The following is a 25,066-nucleotide window of genomic DNA, read 5'->3' as shown; positions in this document are numbered from 1 at the left end:
AAGTACGGCTCCTTAACTATAACCCGGATTATTTGGGAGAAGTCCCCCTCAGTTCCAAGATTGGAGGGGACATGTATCCGTCATCCCCCCCCCCGGGATTTGCGCCAGTGAGTAGAACATATTGTTTAGTTTACATCTACAACTTTTACAATGCTTATAGACAATGAATTTCTCGATTATTTCTTATAGCGACTTTTCACCCAAAATTGGAGTCGTCACCTCTCGTTTCGCAAACTTATTGCCAACATTTTAGAAACTGGCTGCGGGGAGAGCTACAATGGATGATTCAAGTTATTTCGTCGCTTCCGCTGTGAACCTAAGTACAAGATTCCAAAAGTCACATTTTTTTGGTTCCAAACAATATGTCTGCTGGGTGAAAGCACAGACTGGAATGTGTTGCCTTTCCTACCTTATCTTTAATCCCATAGTAGCTCCTTTCCCAAAGTTAAAAAAATGCAATTCTTCCTTTCTTAATAGTACTTATGACCCAAAGTATTACGTAAGCATTGTATGTTACTTATGTAGCTCACAGAGCCGCAGCTATGGGCGAGCAAGCAAAGCACGTGTCCCGGGCGCGTGGTTGGAGGGGCGCCTAAAAGAGAGGTTATATATTAGTACTTTTCCTGGCGGTATTTAATACTTTTCATCAGAGTGCGAAATCATGAAATCAAAGTGAGAGGAAAAAATGAAATGAAATCTTTGAGTTTTACGTCCCACGGTTATGCCGGTTAGGCTAAAGGAGACGGTGATTATGAGAAATGAATGAAATGGTGGAATGAAGTAAGTGGGAGGAAATGGAAGAACCCCGAGAAAACCCACGCACACGGTGTTTGTCCACCACAAGGTTCACTTGGCGGGGCTAGGATCGAATCCGTGACCCCAAGCACCAGAGGTGAACGCTCTACCACTGAGCCACCGCGGCCCTAAAAGTGAGAGGAGACTGGAGAAGTGAAGAGAGAGAGAGAGAGAGACAGAGCGAGAGAGAGAGAGAGAGAAGAAAACGCTCGCACTTTTACACTTCAAAGTAAATTAAGTCATTTATTTTTTCTGTCCCCCTCCTCCCCCTCCCCTAAGTTCTACTGTCAAAGTAAATAGCTAAAAACACTCCCAGGCCAGAACCGCATCTACGTTGGAAATTTGATCGAGATCGGTCGGTCGGTGCAAGAGATTAAGAAAAAATGAAATGAAACCTTTGAGTTTTACGTCCCACAGTTATGCCGGTTAGGCTAAGGGAGACGCTGATGATGAGCAATGAATTAAATGGTTGAATGAAGAAAGTGGGAGGAAACGGGAGAACCCCGAGAAAACCCACGCACACGGTGTTTGTCCACCACAAGGTTCACTTGGCGGGGCTAGGATCGAATCCGGGACCCCAAGCACCAGAGGTGAACGCTCTACCACTGAGCCACCGCGGCCCCCGGCCGGGAATCGAACCCGGGTGTCCCACGCCAAAGGAGTGTTCACTAACCACTTAGCCACGAGGGAGCTCATCTGTGAGGCAGTGTAAACCCCCCAAAAAAGAAAGAAAATAAACGCACACTGGATGTTTGCGCAACTGAGGATCAAAACATTCTCAATGGAGTATGAGAAATAGTAAACGTCAATCAATGTGTGCTTTTGCTTATTCATTACTTCGTCAATACTTAATTCCTTCTAGAAATAGTGAAACAATACTATGAAGAAACACTAATTAAACTAATAACAATTACGTTGTATTTCTTACCATACCGTTTTTACCACCCATAGAATTTCAACCTAGCACTATACTGCATTAGTCACGCCGTAACGAAAGCTGAAATTCAAAGACCTGGCACTCGTAACTGTTGAAGTTGTGTTGTAGCTACCTGTATATCACGCGGCCTGCGTTGGTACTCCTCAACATAAATACGTCACAGCCCAAAGCCAGGAAACATCACAAACAGAAGACAGGGGCACAAGCAGTGCCTGACACTTCACGAACTCAAACCCACCAAGACTCAACTCAACATGACCTTCAATTACGTTCTAGAAACCAAACCAGTGCTAAGGCACAAACTCACCAACTTCCTATATGAAAACACAAGAAAAAAATCTAACGTTTTGGTTCCAAAGTGATGACATAACAATAATACTAAAAAGGTTTTAATTTTCAGTAACCCAAACATTAATTAACTAGGGAACATAACAAAGCAAAAATAAATAAATAAAAATAAATTAAATTAAAAAATAAAAACCTGACAAGTAAGCTCTCCCTGACTACTTTTTTTTTTTTAAATTTCAGTAAGGCTGTAAAATATGTCAATATCTTCGTAATATATATATATATATATATTTCATTGTAAACAAGTTCTTTAAACAAAAGAAAGCTCTGAGAGCGCTTACCTCTGACGTGGTAGGTCCCTGGTTCGATTCCTGCTCCCGACAAATAGGCTTTTGGTGAACACTGTAGGTGTGGTTATTCTTAAGACTTTCCAGTTTCCTTACATTTTCTTGATTCCACCATTATCATGTATCTCATCGTCACCTTCTCTCTTACATTGATGTACAATCATGGGGCGTTAAACTAAAAGAAAAAAAAATCTTGCAAATATCCTAGTAAAAATGAGTTTTCTAAACTACACTAGTGGCCCCGCGTAGCGTATTCGCTAACGCTCTCGCCTTCGGTGCGAACGGTCCCGGGTTCGATCCCGGTGGGGGAACTCGGTCGAAAAAGTATCAAAAGGTTTTAAGTCCAGCCATCCTGAATGAGGTTTCCTTGGCTTTTCCTCATTCACAGCAGGCAAATGCCGGAGTGGTACCTAACATATAGGTCCCAGGCCGTTTTCTTCCTTCCCAAATCCAAAAATGAAAATGAAACCTTTGAGTTTTACGTCCCACGGTTATGCCGGTTAGGCTAAAGGAGACGGTGATGATGAGTAATGTATGAAATGGTGGAATGAAGAAAGTGGGAGGAAACGGGAGAACCCCGAGAAAACCCACGCACACGGTGTTTGTCCACCACAAAGTTCACTTGGCGGGAGCTGGGATCGAACCCGGGACCCCAAGCACCAGAGGTGAACGCTCTACCACTGAGCCACCGCGGCCCCATTTTTCCCCAATCCATTCTTCCCTTCCTTTCCCCGGATAGTGTGATCACCGAGGGAAGTCATCCCTCATATGCGACGGGCTAACAAGGCCATTGATGCCGAAAGCCCAGAAATCTAAATCCTAAATCTTCACTACACAAGGGAATTTTCGCGCTGAAAACGGTTTATTAGCAATTATGTTAAGCAGCCCTGTAGTAAATCTGCACCAAGTAATAAATCGTCACATATAAAACGGAATGAATAAACACATAACATTCATTTTGCTACCTTGAAATGTAAAATGTTTCAAAACATTAATATTCAAAGATTTCTCAAAATTCAGATTCACCCATTCCATTGTCCTCAATCATTAACGAGTTTTACAATAGTAAGAATTGTATTCATAAACTACATTACTTACTTAGTACTATATTAAAGCAAGTTACACTAAAAGAATATATAATTAATGGAATATTTAACTAAAGTAATAGTTAACTAGTGTACTTACCCAAGCATTTTTTCCTTCCTCTCTTCTTTTCCGTTTGTAAACAACCTCGTTTCGCAAGCAAAAGACGGTAGTTCAATGACGTCAGCCATGGCGAAAGAAAGAGGTGTCTATAGGCGGCCTGGATCTCACACACAGATGGACGTATATAACATATAGCTGAAGTATTTAACATACGTATATGTATGTAAAATACAGAAGATTGTTAGAAGTCAGACATCCTGCAGCGACATGATGTCATATCTAAGCGGGTAAAAGGCAGTACCTGTGTAGCATATGGATAAAGTACGCTCCGTACAGATTTCCTTAGTAAACATAACGAATCCTTGTATTTGTACAATATACCGCTGTCCGGATAATGGATTTTTCTCAGTGCGGTGTTTATCCACCACGGAAATTTATTGTGTAAGAACGGTACAAATAACTCTGTATTAACCACCTTACTTACTATGTAGGGTCTATAATAACAGAAGACTGGACTCTTGGAAATTAGGGTTGAGTTAGGTTTTTAGTATTTTTATAATGTTTTATCTTGTTGTAACAACAAGTCATACATGATTGTCTTTTATAAATATATATGTATTTTTTTTATTAGACAATCTAATCATTAAGATTAGGGTTATTTTAATGGTTTTACTTTGCTATAGTTATTTTATTTTATATGACTCAATTTTAAACTATGAAATGTCAGTTACATATTGTACTTTTATATGATACTAACATTGAATTTTAAGCCTTTAAATTGTATTATGCACAAAATATTTAATTACTTTATACAGTGCTATACTTGGCTACCGCTGTTCTTAGCACTTTAAATATCTTATTAACTTAAATGATTATTATTAATATATTCAGTCATTAAAGAACCATTAATGTTATTTATTTAATCTAAAGTGGTGTCACTTGAGTTTTTTTCTGGATTTTAACCGTCTCTTTCTTCCTTTTTCCCCCTTTTCGCTTTTCATTTTCTTCTAGTTTTAGGTTGTTTTTTTCTTTTTTCTTTTTTTTTACTTACCTGATTAGATACTAACAACTGTACATGTTCATCTTAGTCAACGTGAGTTTTGTTTAGGCGCGCACGGTGGTGGATCTAGCTCGGGGCCTGGGGCCCAGGTCGGTAGCCAGCCCAAAAATGTATGGGGCGGCATAAGTTAGGGGGGCCCGATCCAACCACATTATACTTCATCACCATATTATAGTTCATTTCCAAGCCTATCGTGATAATTTTAGGGAAGCTAGTAAAAATTAAGGGGGCCCAGCCCCCCTAGACCCCCCTGGATACGGACCTGAGGAGTCCTAAGCTGCTCCAGTTTTTTGAGTGACAAAAATAATTGAAGCTATTATGTATATATTTTTGAAAGTTAAGCATATATATATATATATATATATATATATATATATATATATATATATATATATATATATATAACTCAATATACAGTACATCACATACCTATCATAGTCTGGGTTTTGGCTGCCCCGCTCCAGTTTTTACCTTCTAGATCCGCCATTGGGCGCGCACCCAGAATTTTGTGTTGGGAGGAGTTCATGCTTTTAGGGGGAAGGGGCCCAATACTTAGGGATGCGCACGAGATAAGATTTGAGGCTGTCTCGTCTCGAAAATGTGCTGTAAAAGTGATGTATCGACTTGAAAAACGTATATTTTTCTATTGGAAGAGCTGTGTCTCGACACGAATTTTCTCAGGAAAATTCTGTCTCGACTCGACTCGTGCGCATCCCTACCAATACTACAAGCCACTACGTCTATGTAGCATTGAACGTATATTATTCTACACTTGAAAAGACAATAAGTAATTGTAAAATATGTCTAATTATATTATCAGAAAAAAAGATAGAACTAGATTGTTTTTATAAGAGAAAGAGTACAGATGAAGTGTAAGATCAAATTTTCAAGCTACATCAATCATTTCCCTGTTAAACAAGTAAGATAGGTGGAGGTAAATACGCCATCTTAAGGGTATTGTATTTTTTATGGCCTTAATTTTCATGATACACAAAGAACAAGACATGTGCTCTGCAGAGTAGCCTTTTCCGTGTGTAGAAAAACTCTGGCAATGATGCCATTCGCTTCCATTTTGAACCCAAGGTGAAAGAAAAACTGTTACAAAATGGCGTATTTACCAACGCGTGCAGGTAATTACGCCATGTCTAGGATACTACTAAAAACCTGTAATAAATCTTGCAACTGCTTATATCGTCTGCATTATACGAACTGAAATATTACTACAGAACATACCTGAAGCAAAAAAATAGAATAACCAAAGTGAAAAATGAAGATAAAAATATAAAATGTAAAAACGATAATCTCCAAAGTTGAAATGAAGTTCCAAACTGAAAAGTGAAGTTCCAAACAGTGTCACTGTACTGTGACTTAAAAGAACTACAGCGATATTATATGGAACATGTGGGACAAATGAGAACGTCTTTGTCTTCTGCAGTCAGTCCTGCACAAGCCCTGGCGTATTTCGCTGCACCATGCTTGGTTTTGATTTAGTAGCTATGGAATCACAAATACTGAAATTATACTTACAAAACAAAGTGTTCCTAGACGGACACGAAATAAGGTGTGCATTGCTGTAACCAATTTGCAATGTTCTGAGTTAGCACGGTACTAATAACGGATTCTTATATCTATTGAAATAATAACGTCCTTTCACAGAACCTTCTCGAAGCAAACAACACTGCATGGCATGGTGGTCTCAACCCTGTCTGCCGGAGTATTCATCAAATCAGACTTGTCTAAGACCGTGGCACATATTGGAGGCGCATTTTAACGGATTTTGTCGGAAACGTCCCAGCACTGGACACTTGGCGTATTTAGCTGCACTGGCGTATATACCTGCAGTTAGCTTATAGTTTTATTGAGAAAGTGTACACATGTATGTTGAGATAGGAAGTTTTGTTTGCGGGGGTTGGGAGGGGGAGTCCGGACCCAGTGGTATAAACATTTCCTATTTAAGTATTGAATTCGCGTCGTGTGGAAGTCTACTGTAATTTCACAATGTAAAATGGAACTCACTTATTGTAAATCCAGTGGCGTAGAATGGTACCATGAACTAAGTGGAGCAAAATTATTTTGACTATTTCCAATAGGAGTTTCCATGCTCAAAATTTTTCGGAATCCAAATCGATATTATATACATACGAAAGCCACGATGCCTACCATCCTACCACTCAGGTATGGGTACCTGCGGAGACCTGAGTAGAGATAACCTGAATCGGGTTCTGAAATACCTGGATCCTGAGTAATAATGGATCCAGGTACCCGATTCTCGGTTCTGGAACCAGGTATCTAATTCTCGATTCCGGATCCAGGTACCTGGTTCTCGGTTCTGGAACCGGAAGCGGGATTCTCATTGGATCCGTAATCAGGAAATCTGAATCCGAAATTTTTGGCCATCCCTAAATCTGAAGCCGGAGCATGGCTCAAGTACATCATTTCCTTGAAAATTAAAAAAAAAGTGATTTTTTATTTTCACAATGCTTATGAGCCACCCAGACTCTAGCAGAATATAAGACAGAAAGAGGAGTAGCCGGAATAATTGTGTGTAGGTAGTTAATTCATAGTTTGTTAGTACGTATAAAAATGCGATTTTTCCTTAGTAAACGCATTGAACAATTGGCACAAATTTAATAATTATAATAGATTCTAAACTTGAAAATTTGTTATAAATGATTACATAATTCTGTCAAGTGAATATAATGCAAGTCTTCCTGTAGAAATCAAAACCATCTAGTATTTTCATGAAAAGAAAAATGAAACACCGGAGCAGAGAGAATAAGAGAACAAATTAAATGCTGCTTCCAATAAAACTCTTGAACGGCTAAAAGCAAGGAATAAGTACATCCATCACATCTTCTGTGATTCAAAGAATTGTTCTCACGACAGAAATCTCCACGATAAGAAAGCAGTCAAATAATAATACCGGTAATAAAAGTCGCTTTCACTCTGAGGAAACAAAAGGTACGGGCCATCGCACTAAACCTTCTCGATTCATTTTCTTAAACTAAATCACGTTGTGCTACAGTTATTACTGAAACATTTATGAAATACGAACAAAATTATAAGGTGCTTTGGGAAAATTTCGTCTGAAGAAAATTCATAGCCAAAACTAATTTAAACAATCCTGTTTGGATTTTATAAATGACTTATGTCATATACAGGGTGTTTCAAAACAACACCGACAACGTTTGGGAGGTGATTCCTGACACCAAGATAAGACAAAAGTATAGACCAACGTAGGTGTAGAAATCCATCATTTCGGAGTTATAGACTGCAGAAAACATGGAAAAATGAACTTTGAAGGTCCATAGCACCAAAACTAAAGGACCTACCGTAGTCGGGTCAAGATTTCACTTAGGAACTATTATTTGCCCTATCCAAAACTCCATGTTTCAGAATCCTAAGATACTCACACAACAATTTTTATAGAGGAACTTTGGCTACAGGCACATAATTTGAAGTACTCACCGACTACCTTTATAAAAATTGTCGCAGAATTACTGCAGGATTCTGAAACATGGATATTTGGATAGAGCACCTATTTTCTATTAGTTCCTAAATGAAGTCTTGATCCGACTACTGTAGGTCCTATAGTTTTGCAGCTATGGATCTTCAAAGTTCATGTTTTCGGTAGCCTATAACTCCGAAAGGAAGCATTTGTGCACTCAAGTTGGTCTATACTTTTTGTCTTATCTTGGTGTCAGGAATCACCTCCTAAATTTTGTTGGTGTTGATTTGAAACATCCCTGTATCAGGGTTGTTAATTAAATATTTGTTCATGAAATATCAACAAAATCAAGTCAGCCGTATTTGAGGAAATTAAGGACGAAAAACTCACCCCAAGAGTAAACTACCTTTGTGGATTCTTTTATCAGAAGTAATCCCAATTGACAAATGGGAAGATTTATTCAAGTTAAGAGGAAAGGAATTCTATGTTTAAACTCTTATTTAAAAATAAGGGAATATGTATTTCAAGAATTTCAACAATTTCGCTTCTAATGGAGGAAAGGGTTTCTATAATATCCAAATATCCAATTTTTTGTACAGAAAAACTGAATGTGAGTATTCGTTTAAGTTGGAGGTATGATGTTCGGTATATAAACTTCTAATTGAAATTAATCAAAAACGTGTTTCAGCCTTTCCAAATATTCACACCATAAAAGGAGACAATCTCTAGTATTAAATTTTTGATTCTGTATTCAGAAAATATGAAGATTCGCTTAAGTTGGAGATGTGGAAGTTGATATATAAATTCATGATCAAAAATGAGTGATCAAGTGTTGCAGTGTTTCCGAAAATACCGCTTCTAAAACAGAAAAATAGGACAATTTTTACAATGTTCAAACTTCCGGTTTTATATTCATTAAATCTTATTCTCCACGTGCGAATAACGGGCACTTCTATTTTTCTATTATAAACATTCTTCATTTGCTGTAACAAACATGTTTAAATAAATACTTATTAGACGAACTTCATTTGTGGGGACACGAAGTTGTTTACAGGCCAGGTTCCAATTCGCTCCCGTTGTTACACCCCTCTCTAAACGACACAAGACCATCTATACTGAACCTACATGACACAATACCTAAAAATCAACTAGGTGCATAAGTCCTTAATGGCGGAAATCCTAAACGGTAAAAGAACTAAACAGAACCAAACGGCATAAACCCTAAAAAATTTTGTGGTGCTACCATCGCATCCGTGTCAAGAATGCTGTAGAAGCAGTACGAATATAGGAAGCAAATACTATCCTCTGATTTGTAACATAGCAAAGTGAAACCAGAATTGAAATCTAGTGGAAAACGTGTTGTTAGGTTCCCAGAGACGTTTAACCAACTTCAGTCCCAAACAGTAACGTTAGCTTCCCAAAGACGTTAAACCAGCTTCAACCCCAAACAGTAGCTTCCCAAAGACGTTTAACCAACTTCAATCCCAAACAGTAGCTTCCCAAAGACGTTTAACCAACTTCAACCTCAAAAAGTAGTTTCCCAAAGACGTTTAACCAACTTTCATCCCAAACAGTAGCTTCCCAAAGACTTTGGCGAACTTCAACTCCAAACAGTAGCTTCCTAAAGACTTTAACCAACTTCAATTCCAAGCAGTAGCTTCCGAAAGACGTTTAACCAACTTCAATCTTAAACAATAGCTTCCCAAAGACGTTTAACCAACTTCAATCCCAAGCAGTAGCTTCCGAAAGACATTTAACCAACTTCAATCCCAAACAATAGCTTCCCAAAGACGTTTAACCAACTTCAATCCCAAACAGTAGCTTCTCTGAAAACACATGCCTTGTTTCTTGACCGTGACACCATGGTGACAGCTACTACACTGTCGTTGTTCTGTGTGATGGTGTCAAATTTCAGAACTAAAACAAGTGAATAGAACAAGCACAAGTCCTGAACGGGACAAGACCTAAAGTCATTAAGTTCTTAACGGCAAAAGACCTAAAATTTAAGGCTTGTGCCCATATTTTTAGGACTTATGCAGTTTAGGTTTTATGAACGGTACCCACATTATCGGTATCTGTGAGAAACCTAAGTAGTTTCGCTCAAAAAGAATATATATATTTGTGCGGTTTTTGCATCTGTTGGAAATGTCGATTTGACGATCAGACTCCAAAATAAAGCTATTTTTTTTCAGCTTGTTCTTATGTAGCCTTTCCTTACGAATAGGGTGACCATAAAATTTTCAGCTGAAAACGGGACAGGTTGTGTATTTTTTAAAAAAAAATCATGAAAAATGAGAAACAGGTCAGTGCATAAATTAGTTCCTGTTTACCTTAGCAATGCCTTATACATTTATATATATAAGCTATAAAATATGAACGGCATTTAACTTATAATATAGTAGGACATAATGTTGCCTGCACTTGCTCCTTTGCCCTAGCTCGAATCCTTGATATTACATTGGGTCAAGTAATTCGATGCTTATGATAAAGGAAAGTCACGTTAAGTTTGTTCAACAAACAAGCAGCTGCTAAAACTTCTGCTGTCATTCGACCAGTAGTGCGAACTATAGATCATGTTTAACGTAGGGAATTTCAGTTCAATTCTTGCCTCTTTGTTATTATTAATTATTAACAGCTTTACAAGGAGTAAAGGCACTAGGTTTATTATTTACTTCTTTTACTTGCATAAAACCGGACAAATACTACCTTTTGTCATCTACTGACGGGACGGCCGGGACACGCCCCTAAAACGGGACTGTCCCGATCAAAACGGGACGTATGGTCGCTCTACTTACGAATTATTGGAAGAAATATTTGTTCCTTGCTCAATTTTCGTTTAATAAAATTTAAATATCTTGGACCAGTGGTATTCAACATTTTTCTGCATACTCCTAATGACACTTTTCCACTTAAATGTGTATCCCCAAGATATAAGCTATCCTCAATTCAAATAATAGTAATCTTACCAAATTAAATTATAGAATTTATTACTTATGTACTAAATAACTCATATTTACTATAAACAGATGAATCATGCTATAATTTAATACTATTGTGTTACAATTAGCATGAAATAAAGATATACTATAGTGTCTCGTCTAAGAAGTTATCGTGTATTCCTGGGGGTACGCGTACCCAGGTTGAATACCACTCTATTTAGACACACTTACCGCTTATTATTGTTACTATTAATCGTGATATTTCTTATAGCAACAGTGCAGTTAAAAGTTTGTTTACAAGGCCATTAAAGAACTCAAACTAGCAACACAGATGGTAACAAGGACGGACGGATGTAGTTGTTGTTACAATGATGAAAATGTCATTTTAATTGACGCTTGAAAACTGCTGGTATTACATGACAGTATATGAACTCGTCAGTGGGAGGCCGGAGGAAGAAGAGTAGGGGGTTTAAATAATTCACATGAGTTGTGATTCGAATTCAGCTGTAGTGTTTGTATAGTGGCTGGACAGATGAAAGCTAAACCTAGTTCTGTATGTTACTATCTAATGAGCTCTGCATTTGGGGCCCAATGTAAGACTAGTAGTGTTACCTAACCTTTTTATAGGTGGGTTAAAGAGCTTCCTTATGTTCCCCAATATTATTATTAACTGAATTACAACAAATAATATGAGGTTTTTAAAAAGTAGACCCCATAATATTTACCAAACGCCATTAAATAAACTTTTCTGTTTCCTTTCAAAACATTTCGCTTAGTGCAGAAATTAGAGTACTAGACATTTTAACCAGTGGTGATCTCAAAACATTTCTGCCGGAGGAGGAGATCTTTCAATACACAGAGCTGAAATATTGTGAAAATACTTGTAACATAAATTCAGCGAAGAAATTTCATATTTCTGGGGGTGTATCCCCTCAAGTCATCATTAATTGCGATATTATACAAAAAATGAAATGAAATCTTTGAGTTTTACGTCCCACGATTATGCCGGCAAGGCTAAAGGAGACGTTGATGATGAGAAATGAATGAAAAGAAGAAAGCGAGAGAACCACAAGAAAACCCACGAGCACGGTGTTCGTCCACCACAAGATCCACACGGCGCGAGCTGGGATCCAACCAGGGACCTCAAGCACCGGAGTTGAACGCTCTACCAGTGAGCCACCACGCCCCCTGTGCTGTTATACAGTGCACACTTAAATTTATATCTGAGAGTTGTTAGTCCATTCAATAAATGTTGCAAATACTATCTGACTCACTAAATTTTTTGATAACGTATTTATTATTGTTTTAAACTCATCACTAAACTTCAGAAATGTTGTAGGAACGTAGAAAATGCCCTGACGCTCCAAACAAATGAACTTCAATCTCGCTCACTTGACGAACGACTGAACGCACGGATTTCTACAAGTTCATCTACAAATGGAGCCGCTCATTCAGTGCCTTGGTTTCACTGCCATACCTCATACAGTCCAAATCTTTATTTATTTATTTATTTATTTTGAAACTTAAGGAGCACCTGACATGATATCATTTTGATTCTGACAGTTCAGTGAAGCAATAAATCAGACTCTGGTTCCGTCAAGATGAACAATTTTACAGTGACGGCATTATGAAACTTTTTACACGTTGGCAGAAGTTTGTTGATCGCACGGCGATTATGTGTAAAAATAATCGTTTTGCTCTGTAGATTAAATGTATTTGCTTTTATTTTATACCGATAACTTCAAACGTTTTCACATTTTAAAAATATAGGATGCATTACTTTTCAGCATGCCCTCGTATACAGTGACAAGCCAAAACATTATGACAACCGTCTACTTTTTCAACGAAGTCGTTCAGCTAATAAGAGTCACGAGGCATGGCAGAACGCACACCAGAAGCTGATAGGTAGGTCAGTCAGTCAGTGTGGTGCTTGTGTGTAGAATAGGGAAAGCCGGCGGGTTATATCGGAGTTTGATAGAGGCCAGATTGTGATGGCCAGGCAGCTGGGAACGAGTATCTCGGAAAGAGCAGGACTTGCCCGGTCTTCACGAGCTGCCGTGGTTAATTTCCTCCAAAGGGGAGGGGCAAAGAACAGTGAAACCAGCACCAAACCACAACATTTGGGACGGACAAATCTCATTAAAAATTCGGGCTTGTAGTCTGTCGAAGATGGTACCACAAGATAGGGCGCAAACTGTGGCACAAATAAAAGCAAACTTTAGCAGTAGAGAAAGCATACTGTTAGATATGTCCCATGTTAACCTTATGGCATCATCCATATCGGCAGAAATGGGCACATACCCAACGTCATTGGACCACCGAGGAATAGTACAATGTTTCATGGTCTAATACTGCGTTCATCACATGAATGACCAGGTCAGATTCCATCGTCATCCAGGAGAACAGCTACTCGAGGCGTGCACAATACAATGACAACAGATTGGTGATGGATCCATTATAATTTAGAGAATCTTCACATCATCATCCATGGGTCCAGCAGTGCCTATGGAGGGCACCATGACGGCTCCTAGCTACCGACAAATCATACTGATGACGTACACCATTCACGGCAACCGTATTTCCAGATAGGAATGGCATTTTTCAGTCCAAAAACGCTCCTTGTCAATGGCTGGAAACTTTTGAAATGTAGGCGTGGAGAATAACGGATAGAATTAACTGGGTCGAACGGAAGACGAATGAGGGGGTGTTAGTGTGGGGGGAAAGAACAATGTTAGATACTATTAAAAACAGGAAGAGAAATTAATTGGGGCATTGGTTAAGAAGGAACTGTATTATGAAGGACGTAGTAGAGGGTATAGTGGCAGGAAAGAGAGGGAGAGGATGAAGGAGACTACAATTACTGGACGATATTAAAACAGAAAAATCATACTTGACGACGAAGGGTTAGCGGAAGACAGTGGAGTACGGAAGCTTCTCAGGTTCAGCAAGTGACCTGCCTATAGTGGCTGAATACCTAGTATGATGAGGATAATGATGATGTATTAACGAACTTGATTGCTCATTTTTTACCCTCTATAACCTGGTCAAAATTGATGGTAATCCATCAAGTAGTTTTTAACATTTTTTTTCTCCCAAAAGGATGGACACACGGACAAGGCAAATATATAAAGGAGTTCGCGTTGTGATGGACACGCACCACATGTATGGGTTTTCTTGGGATTCTCCCATTCCCCTACATTTAATTCCACCATTATCATCCATCTCACAATTACCATCTGTCTTAGCCTCGGTGCTTAATCGTGAAACGTTAAGCTAAAAAAAAAAAAAATGGAGTTTTGGTATACCAAACCCTTTAAAAATTGTAAGTACATCAAAATGTAGAAAGAAAAAGATTATAAAGATGCTCATAAAAGCATGGGTCGCTCCTCAAAGAATTCCGTACCTAATTGAAAGTACCAACTAAAAAAATATGTGAAATACGCGTTCCCTAAATGTTATGAAACGCAAAAGCAAATCTTTTTTTTTTTTTTTTACTTTTTAGTTCATTATGGGATAGTACATTCAACAGGTATTTTTTTTTTAATGAATAATGATATCTAAGAATGTTTTATAGCTCTTAATAGCAAGAAGGATTAAGAGCTTGGTGTGGAATACAACTCAGTGATTTCAGATTTCCCCTGAAGAGGGAGGACTTCAATACACACGCTACTATAGTACTGCAGAAATACTGTAATCCACGTTAAGCACAGACCTATGGCCCAGAGGTTCAATTTCCAAATTCCAGGGGGGGGGGGGAATTGACCCCCGAAACCATCATGATGTAACTTTGGATGAATCACAAATATAAGGGCGCTTCAGAAATTATATATATGAGTATTCTGCCCGAAGGTAGGTTCTAGCCTACTTTCCTTAACATAGCTACGTGGCGTCACTAAGCTAGTTAGATGGGGTTTAGGGTGGACAGTTCCTTTTCCATGTGGTTCAACAAAATGGTATGGGAAAGTAAAATTTACTTGCAGGAGTAGAGGAACAGGTTAAAAATGGGGATTAGCGATACCACATATGCAAGAACTGAGATCTTAACCCTAGAAAGACCAAGGGGGGATCAATTTTGTCCGCGAGTTCTTTTTTATTTAGTTTATATGGATTAATATGTATTCAGGGTTCTGCTTGTTTTTTGTTATTGTTCCTTTTGATGAAAGGTTAATTTTCGCTTTTTTCCCAACTGGAAAATACTGAATTATTATTATTTTCTTAAATAATTCATGTTATGCGGGCCGATTTGATCCCAGCTTGGTCATAAGTGCTACCCATCTTTGTTTTCCCCAAAATTCCTTTCGTTTGTTTTTTGTATCTAAAACTTGTATTTCCTTTTTAAAATATTATTTTTCTCTGGTTTTCTGCATACTATTGTAAAAAATCTCGTATAAGTTAATATATAAGCAGTTTAACGCACTGTATTTATTCATTTTTTTACAAATAAAAAGCACAATTCCTTGGAAAGTTTCTTTTTTGAAATTTACTTAAACACGTTAACTCAAATTAAACAAATATACTCTGAGAGCTATTTAAAACGAGCGCGGGTAAATTTGACACACCTCCCTGGTCCTTCACGTAGCAGATGCGAGCAGACTTTCTAGGGTTAAGAATTCATTTCACAGATAGCTGTTTCACATGTCATTTAATACCCCTACGATATAAACCACCCTGAATTACTACAGTGTCGAAAAGACAGAACTTAAAATTTCTAACATCGTGTTGAAGGAATATTAATTCAATGAATAGAAACCTGTTAATGTCCGGGTTAATGTTAATGTTAAGTCCGGACTCCCACCCCAACCCGAAATTTCGAATTTTGTATAAATTTAGCCTAATTTTAGGGACAATTTTAGGAATTTTAATACAAAATACCCTCATATTGAGTTTGGACCCTTCCCGAAATAAATTCCTGCATACGCTACTAGTTACGATATAGAAAAGAATTAATTCTCCATTCAGTGTGAATAAAGATTTGCTTCTATTTTGTTTAACAGACTTCTAGAAACAGTCTATGAAATCAATTTCCACTAGAATTAATAACTACGAGTCCAATAACAGGAATAAAGTTAGGAAATGGAAGGAAACCGGTATCTAGATTTGAAGTTATCATCCTGGCATTTGCCTATAGTTTTAAATGAGGAAAAGCCCGGATAAAAAATTTTAGTTAGGATCGTAAGCAATCGGATTCGAACCCGAGATTTCTCGATTGCAGAGGGAGAACGTTAACCAGTAGGCTACAATTACCTAAACTTAGGGAATATTTTTTTTAAAGAAAATGATATACTTTCTTTAAAGAATAAAATAAATTGTACTATAAAGTAAAATATAAAATCAATCATATTAAAAGTAAAATATAATTCAGTTGTCAAGAAAATTACTTTTTTAAAAAAAAATCTACTTATGCATAACTAAAAAGAGAAGCAAAGGAACTGCTCCCATATACAATCACCTGATTTACATGAGAATTGAATAATTTATAAATTGACTGTATATAGGAATGCTTCTCATGCTTTTCTTTTTAGTCATGCATAAGTAGATTTTTTTTAAAAAAGTAATTTTCTTAAAAACTTATTTTTTTACTTTTTAGTATGACTTATTTTTTTTTATTTTGGGTTATTTTATTTTATTTTACTTTTTACTTTTTTGTTATAAGATGTTTTCACATTCAATCAGTTCTTTAAATCTATCGGACTTTCACCATCTTTAACGTTAATTTATGAATATCCCCTGGATGTTATACTGTACATAACAACTCCAGATCATTTTTGGTTACATAACTATATAGGATATAGAGTTAGTAGAGATCAATATGAATAACTTTTATTAAGATTTACAAATATACGCTATATATAAGAAGCAATGGTGTCACCCGACTTACGTCACTGTGCAATATTTCATCACTGTATGACATCGGAAAAAGAGTTAACTTAAAGTTGCAAGAATTGAGGACAAAGTTAAACCAGGACATGTGAGTTAAAGAGAAACATATAGAAAATACTTCCCTCCCTTGAAGACTTTATACATCTCTTCAGGTAAAAATATTTGAAGTATCAATTAAATTGAACTATTTTACTTTCTATTTTTATTCACTATTTTTATTTCATCTAACTTGTGCAAATAAAGAGATATAGTTTATAACTGACCACATTTTCAAGTGTTGGCTACAAAATTGCATGAAGTAAATAACTGAAACATTCAACTATTAAAAATACAGTATTCTTAAATAATATTTGCGATACAAAATTTAGTATTAGTAAGATGTTTGTGTAGGAGGAGGTCTTGGTTTCGAGTCCCAATTTGGGAGCATCGAATACACTACAGTAGTTAAGATCCCACTTTAAATGGTTAGGTCTCGTGCTATATTAACACTTTACATGGTAAGGTCTCATGCTATATTAACACTTTAAATGATAAGATCTCGTGTTATATTAACACTTAAGTCTCGTCCTATATTAACATTTAAATGGTAAATTCTCGTTCTATATTAATACTTAAATAGTAAGGTCTCGTGCTATGTTGACACTTTAAATGGTAAGGTCTCGTGTTATATTAACACTTTAAATGATAAGATCTCGTGTTATATTAATACATTCAATAATAAGTCTCCTCCAATATTAACACTTTAAATGGTAAGGTCTCGTCTTATATTAGCACTATAAATAGTAAGGTCTCGTGCTATATTAACACTTTAAATGGTAATGTCTTGTGCTACATTAATACTTTAAATGGTAGGGTCTCGTGCTATATTAACACTTTAAATGGTAAGGTCTCGTTTAGTCTTGCTGCTGACAAAGGACATAAATGCAAATCAATCAATCAATCGTACTAAAGTACTTTTTAATCTATCAAATTTCAATTTTATTTTGGAAACAAACATGATTAAAGCAAATCTGACTAGCGGAGAGCGGACTTGAGTAAAGGAGCTACCGATTGATGCATGCGTGGTGAATGGCGGCCATCTTGGATCCAGGTTATTTTTTAAATAGGGAGGTAGGCATGTAACACATCAATTAACACTTATTTTGCAGGGAATTGCAGTCCCGCAAGCAGAAGTGCGTTATCACATCCCGTTCCAAAGTTGGAGGTTTTCTGTTTCTGGCACTAATACTGTTGTGACTAAGAGAGACGTGACGCTCCAAATTTGACAGGTTTTCTTTTCGTTGCAGGTAGAGCGAGATGGCACTGATGAAGCAGGAAAGAATTGAGATTATCCTAATGTCTGGGGAAAGACGCAGTCGTGTGATTACCCAAGACTTCAACGCGCGCCACCCCGAAAAAGCTGCAATAAGCCACAACACCTTTAGCTACCTCATTAGGAAATTCAGTGTAACTGGTAATCTTGCCGACAGACCACGGTCAGGTCTCCCACGAACCACGACAGATGAGGAGACATCCACAATGGTGCTTGCTGCGGGTGTGAAAAGTCCGAAGCACAGTATCCTAGAAGACAACTATCAGGATAACAGGCGTACAACGTGCTTCCATGATGAGGATTCTCCATAGGAACAAGTGGCAACCCTTGAAGCTGCAGCTTGTTCACAACCTTTCAGAGGGTGATCCAGACCGGCGCATGAAACCGCCAGTTGGGCTTTGTCACAATATGATCGAGATCCGCATTTCCCAGCCTGCGTTGTCTTCACACACGAGGCAAACTTATATTTGGATGGGGAAGTGAATCGCCAGAACATGCGATATTAGTCGGATGCAAACCCACATACGATCAATCCCTGCAAGAGGGTTACTCCTGTTCATATCATGGTGTGGTGTGACATGTGGAACACGTCGATCATAGGACCCTTATTCCTTCCTGGTACCCTAAATGGTGTCCGATATCCGGACATGTTACAGGAGTTGGTGTTTCCGTTGCTTCTCCGCCCTGATGTTACCTTCCCGTGATGTTTCCAGCAAGATGGTACCTCACCGCACCATGCGCTGCCTGTGCGGGAATGCTTGGATTTGTATTTTCCTGAACGTTGGATCGGTCGCCGAGGCCCTGTGGAGTGGTCAGCCCGGTCACCGGACCTCACTCCCTTGGATTTTTTATGGGGACACTTAAAACACCTGGTGTATCAGGAGAAGATTCGGGATGTTGCACACCTACAGTTACGTATTCAGGACGTCTGTCATAGCATCACCCCCCTGTGTTGTTATGGGTTCAAGAGGACTGGTTTAAGAGACTCCGGTTATGTGTTGTAATGGACGGGCAACATGTTAAGCACATCCTGTAGGTGGAACTTTGGGGCGTCATAACTTTGGAACGGGACAGGATAATTCATTTCTGCTTGCGGGACAACATTCCCCTGCAAAAAACAGTGTTAATTGATATGTCACATGCCTACCTTCCCATTTACAAAAATTAACGTGGATCCAAGATGGCGATGGCCGCCATTCACCACGTATGCATCAATCGGTAGCTCCTTTACCCAAGTCCGCCCTCCGCTAGTCAGATTTGCTTTAATCATGTTTGTTTCCAAAATAATCAACTGTACTAAGAGTTATGGACCATCCTGTATAACTGCTTAGAAAAGTTCTTCACACACAAAAAAATCTTAGCTCTACATGCATCTAGTAACGATAAACACTATGTTTACAGTGGTAAAGCAGTTACCTCTGCTGCGTGGAGTCCCTGATCCGATCCTAGCTCCCGCCAAGTAGGCCTTGTGGTGAACTAACACCGTTTGTGTGCGTTTTTCTCGGTGTTCCCCACTTTTCTTCATATCCTCCCTTAGTCTCGGTGCAAAGTGTCGTGGGACGTTAAAAAGAAGAAAGCTGACGTTTGAAATTCACATAATCTCAAAATCAAATATAGCCCCTACCTGTTGTTTTAGTGGCTAGCACGTTTGCTTTAGATATATGTAGTCCCGAGTTCGATTACCAGTGAGAGAGTACTAAAATTAATTTCCCAATCATTCATTCTCATTAATCAATTAACCGTCTCCTTTAGCCCAAAGAGCATAATCGTACGACGTTAACCTTTAAATAAATATTTCATTTTGAATATTTGACCAATACGTTCATCGAATAATGGCTCGATTATTTGAACAATTAATCGGAAATTAGTCGAATAACGGTAAACGACTAATCATTAAATTTTAATTGGACTAACATAAACACATGTAACCAACCATAACACCACCACGAATAAAGTACAAATTAGTCCGCAATTAGAACTACTTAGCTCGAACAATGAAAAAGTTCCATAGGTAGGTGAATTATATTGCTACTGTAATATAAATGATAGTTTTTAATATTTATACTATGTAGCAACATTGCATTCAATTAGAAATACATAATTTGTGTGTCCAGGAATGATTTTTATTATTATTTATTATTATTATTATTATTTACAAAAGAAACATTTGCCATGCAGTATGTGAGACGTGTGTATTTATATTTTGATTTACATGTGATAAATGACGAATACCAAATATATCATTCACCAGTTCCTTAATAATAAATTTAGACCTTATTGTTTCGCTTTAAATAGCTTTCAATTTACTTATTTTCCTCAGAATATCAACAATATTCATTAGGAATCTTCCCTGGTCTCTGAATACATTTGGCAACACCGCATCGTGAGTTCTCCCCCAAATCGATACCCTTTGCCTTTGAGAGCAGTGCAGGAGCACGCGATTATCAAACTGTAGTAGCACCAAAGGTTTTTTTTTCTATTTAAATTAATTGTATATGTGTTGAAACAGTTATATCCACTAATAATTAATCTCTGATTGGAAATTTTTGCACTTCAAATTGGACATATGTTTGAATTATTGTTATGATGGATTTGTGCTGTTATTTTAATGAAAACACAGAATCTATCTAGAATGTTGTTCTTAAATGAAATATTACATAATTTCTTTTTTTTTTTTTTAAAAAAAAACGTTAAACAGACAACGGACCTAGCATTTAACTTAATTTGCTATCCCTAATTTGCTAAAAATACATTTCGTATTTTTGTTTGCAAATTCATCCGTAGATTAGTGCTAGCCTAAACTCGGTTTGGTGAATCAAATTATTTTAATAATTTTAACTTATTGAAGCTCAGAGTGTAATATTGATCTGCCTATGAAATAGAATAAATAACTAAAATAAATATTCTAGAAAATAACACAAAGTATTGATCATAATTGATGGTAATTTATCGGGAATTTGATTTAAAAGCAAGTCTTGTTTGTTTAAATTAAGGTTTTTATATCTTCAAGTGCAGACCGAGATCCCAGTCCCCTGTAGCAATGAGTTTTGTTACATATAATTACGTAATTCAGTAATTTCAATGTAAAAATTCTATGCATAAATGTGTACTTTCTTTTTCCCCACAAAACTGTAGCTAGTTCATCGTGTTTCTCAAAATATTTAAATAACACTCTTTTATATGAAGACAATGTGCCATGCAAATGATTTACTAATTAAACAAATACTGAATAGCAAACTCGCATGCACTTCAAACGCACAGAACTGTCAATCTTCGTGTATTTCAAGCACGATTCAGCTGGTATGATGGAAGTGTGTTATTTATAACTTTGACACAATCGATGTATGTTTTGTTTTTTCTTTCTTTCGTTTTTAATTGTTCATTCTTTTCGTCATATGTCTATGGTACGGTATCAAAACTCATAAATTCGAATCGAAGAAGAAGAAAATCTATAAAAATTGTATACAATACTTAAGTCTTAATTGGAAAAACCACACACCGCGTAGTTCCGAAGTGCTACACGATCAATTTTTATATATATTTTTTTTTATTGTTTTTAATCTTTTTTTAAACAGCATAACAAATGTTTTAACGTAAACATAAACAGATTTTTTTTAAAAAAAAGTACATAAACATAAAATCCTAAAAAAAAGAAAGAAAGAAAGAAAGAAAGTTAAAAGTATTGTACTGTGTGTACTTACTTCAATGACGTTCTCTTGTCCGGTGAGCACATTGACGATTTTGATAGGCCGTGATCTTGAAGTTAACCAGCCGATCTCATAACGAGGATCATTCCACCAGGGTAGCGTGGTTAGAGCTCGCCATTTCTGGGTCGGGACCTGCAATCCCACATGGGGTAACCGGCCGTGCGGTGTGTATGGTATTCGAACTCCTGTGATAGGATGGATCCGATGTCTTATCTGTGGAAGATTTTACATAACAATGTAACACAAAACACACACTTCATACGGGAAATTTCACATGTAAACGCTTATAAAAACGAATTATCAACAACATCAATGGCATAATGGTTGGCATGTAGTGGTGAGATTGGTGGTTCCGTTTTTTTGTTCTTTTTTGATTTCACTTAATTTGCTAATACACAACGCTGTGCACTAGAGTTGCAGACGACAGAAACCGGTTGTGACGTCATGTTAACGCTACTCGAGCGCCGCCTATGAAGAAAGGAAACAGATAGCAACCGCATTCAGCTTTTCGCTTGCTGGTTGTGCGTGTGCAGTCGGCAGTGTTTGGTTTTCGTCATTATTATGCTGATCCATTTTTCTTTTCTTTTCTTTTCTAAATGCTGCAAAATTTCTTTCGCTCATTCCTAGTGGGTTCCTTTCTTTTTCTTTTTCCTTTTGTCTGTGTTCAATAAAAATCTTTCTTGTTCGCTGCGTCGCGCCGTTCCCAACAGCTGTTCACGCTTTCGTCTCTCCTCGCTGTTCCCCCTGGTAACCCTGCAACAAACACATTAGGCTTTCAGTTCAGTAGCGCCGTTATTGAGAATATTACCATAGCTTCAGATATGTTATTTTTAAATCACTTCTCTGTCAATAAGGTTCATCGTCCAAGAACTAGATTTCTGCAAATAAAAAACCGTAAAAAATAAAACTTTGTTATGGTCGGTTACAAACTCGTGCTCAATTGCTGTCGCGTCAAGCGGTAAAATAGGCATGTTCAGTTTTCTTTCTTTCCTTTTTCTTTCTTTCTTTTCTTTTTTCTTTTCTTTTCTTTTTTTGTCAGTTCGTTATAAAAACACTATATTTGCCCCAAATGGATGTCCCGTAGTAGAATTTCTTCGTAGCATTTTTTTTTCAATTTATGTATCTGCTATGTGTAATTCAAAGCTTTACTTAACAGAAATAATAGCAGTGGCGGATCTAAAATGTAAAAACTGGGGAGAGGGGCAGCCAAAATCTAGATTATGATAGGTGTATCATGAGTTTACGCAAATCATTTTAATCTGAAATCTGTTTACGCACTTCGTTAACAAGAACTAGAAATATCTAATGTTTCAAAAAATTTCCAATAAAGAATAAAAAGTAACTTTCAAAAATATGTAAATAATATTTCTTTTATTTTTTTTACTCAAAAAACTAGGGGCCCAGGTCCTCCGGTCCCGGATTAGATCTGGCAGTGAATAATAGAAGCACGGTTAAAATATAATGAGGAGATTCTAGGTTCTATGTTTGATGATTATCCTCTTTATCAACATATCTATTTTTGATTTTAATGCCTCAAATAATGCCGATTACATGCAGTACGTTTCACTGTTGGGAGAAGGCGAAGAACAAAAAACACAAATAATTGCTACTTTATAATGTATTTTTTAAATGTATTGTAAAGTTTTCTTGAACAGATTTAGGTAGAGCATAGGCAGAGTAAAGTATAGTTTGGAATTGTTATTCACTATTGATTTTCAATATATTTTTTAAAAAATAAACAGTATATTATAAATATTACTTTAATGTAATTTTTAAAAATACTGCGTTATGAGAGGTAACCCAAGACTGAAGTAACCTAGGATATGATTTTTACAAAGCTTTGAGCAAGCTGGATGGAGTGGATTTCAGGATCCCCAATGCTCCACGCAAGCAAAGGGGAGTTAAGACTCACAGAGCTCCAAAGCAAGCTAGGTGACTGAGGTTAGGTGTTTTAACAAAGCTCTGAAGCAAGCTAAATGGGAAAAGAGGAAGCCTAGAGTTCTGAGTAAACTAGATGTTTTGGGTTAGGTATTTTTTAACAGGGTGGAAAAATCATGGTTTAAAAAAAACATTTTTGTTGATTTTTTATTTAAATCGATTTTTTAAATTTAAATCGAATCTTTCTCCTCGTATAATACAAGTCGTGAACTGAAGAAAAACGCATTAGGAATTAGTATTAAATGCTAATTATGGCATTTAAGTGAAAATATTGGGGTGGAATTTTTAATTATCCCAAATCGTTAACCTAAATATATCCCAAACAATTTCCTTAACCCTTTTAAATTATGGCTTTTTTTTTTAAGGTAAATTATAGACTTTCAGTCAAGTAGCTACAGCATCATCCCTATTTATGATAAGATAATGGTACATACATCACTCTCTTTAGAATAGAACAGCTTTTGAAACGATAACATTCACATTTTCCTATCATGTCCCTGAAGCGGGAAATTTTGAGAGTAATCGGCATTTTTTGCTTTTTTTAAAAATTGATCCCCTCTGGATTCCCCTGTGTTAACGCACAGATCTCTAAATCAACTGGGAAATACTAAGGGGTGTACTAAATGTGTGTACAAAATTTCAAGCTTCTATCTTGAGTAGTAAGGGTGAGGAAACTATTGAGCTAAGAACATTCCCACAATGGCCCAGATGACCCGGATGTAATATAAAAATTTCCTCAGACATCCCTATTTATCCTAGGATCATGATTTGTACATTATTCTCTTGAGAATAAAACAAATTTTCAAACGGTACCCTTCAAACGTCTCCATCATGTATTTGGGGCGGGTAAATCACAAAAAAAGGAATTTTCTGTTAAAAATATCTTCTTTTTTTTAATTTTTACCTTTGTAGACCCCTCCCCCTGTTTTAAGGCAGAGATCTGAAACAAATCTAAAAAGTACTGTGGGGTCCACTGAGAAAATGTGCAAAATCTCAATCTTGTAGGTGCAAAAGTAAGCCCGCGAAAAATAATATTCCCCAGATTCTCGTATAAAATAGGGTCTCAGGTAACAGTTTCCTGATACATCCCTATTTATCCTAGAAGCATAGTACGTACATGATTTTCTTCAGAATAGAACAACCTTTCAAACGGTACCATTCATATGTCTCTATCTGAGGCGGGAAAATCACGAAAAAATCTATTTTTGTTAAAAATATCCTTTTTTAAAAACATTTTTGCCTCTCTAGACCCCGCTGTTTCCACGCAGA

At 37.0% G+C, this 25,066-nt stretch overlaps 1 protein-coding gene across 4 annotated transcripts in view; it reads right to left on the bottom strand.

The window, feature by feature from the left end:
* Positions 1-25,066, bottom strand: part of LOC145670965 (cytochrome b5 domain-containing protein 1) — a 187,773-nt gene that overhangs the window by 27,044 nt on the left and 135,663 nt on the right. For 3 of the 4 annotated variants that reach the window (XM_081739561.1, XM_081739559.1, XM_081739560.1), the window contains exon 3: positions 21,854-22,072. The exons of the other annotated variant lie outside the window; for it this stretch is intronic. In XM_081739561.1, coding sequence (XP_081595687.1) covers positions 21,854-22,072 — 219 coding nt within the window. The remainder of the gene's footprint in view (positions 1-21,853; positions 22,073-25,066) is intronic. 4 annotated transcript variants of the gene reach the window in all.

The sequence above is a fragment of the Thermobia domestica genome, chromosome 15 (assembly GCF_964235325.1).
Source record: "Thermobia domestica chromosome 15, izTheDome1.hap1.1, whole genome shotgun sequence".
Taxonomy (NCBI): Eukaryota; Metazoa; Arthropoda; class Insecta; order Zygentoma; family Lepismatidae; genus Thermobia; species Thermobia domestica.
Note: the sequence above shows the minus strand (reverse complement) of the source record. Positions and strands in the feature narration are given on the sequence as shown.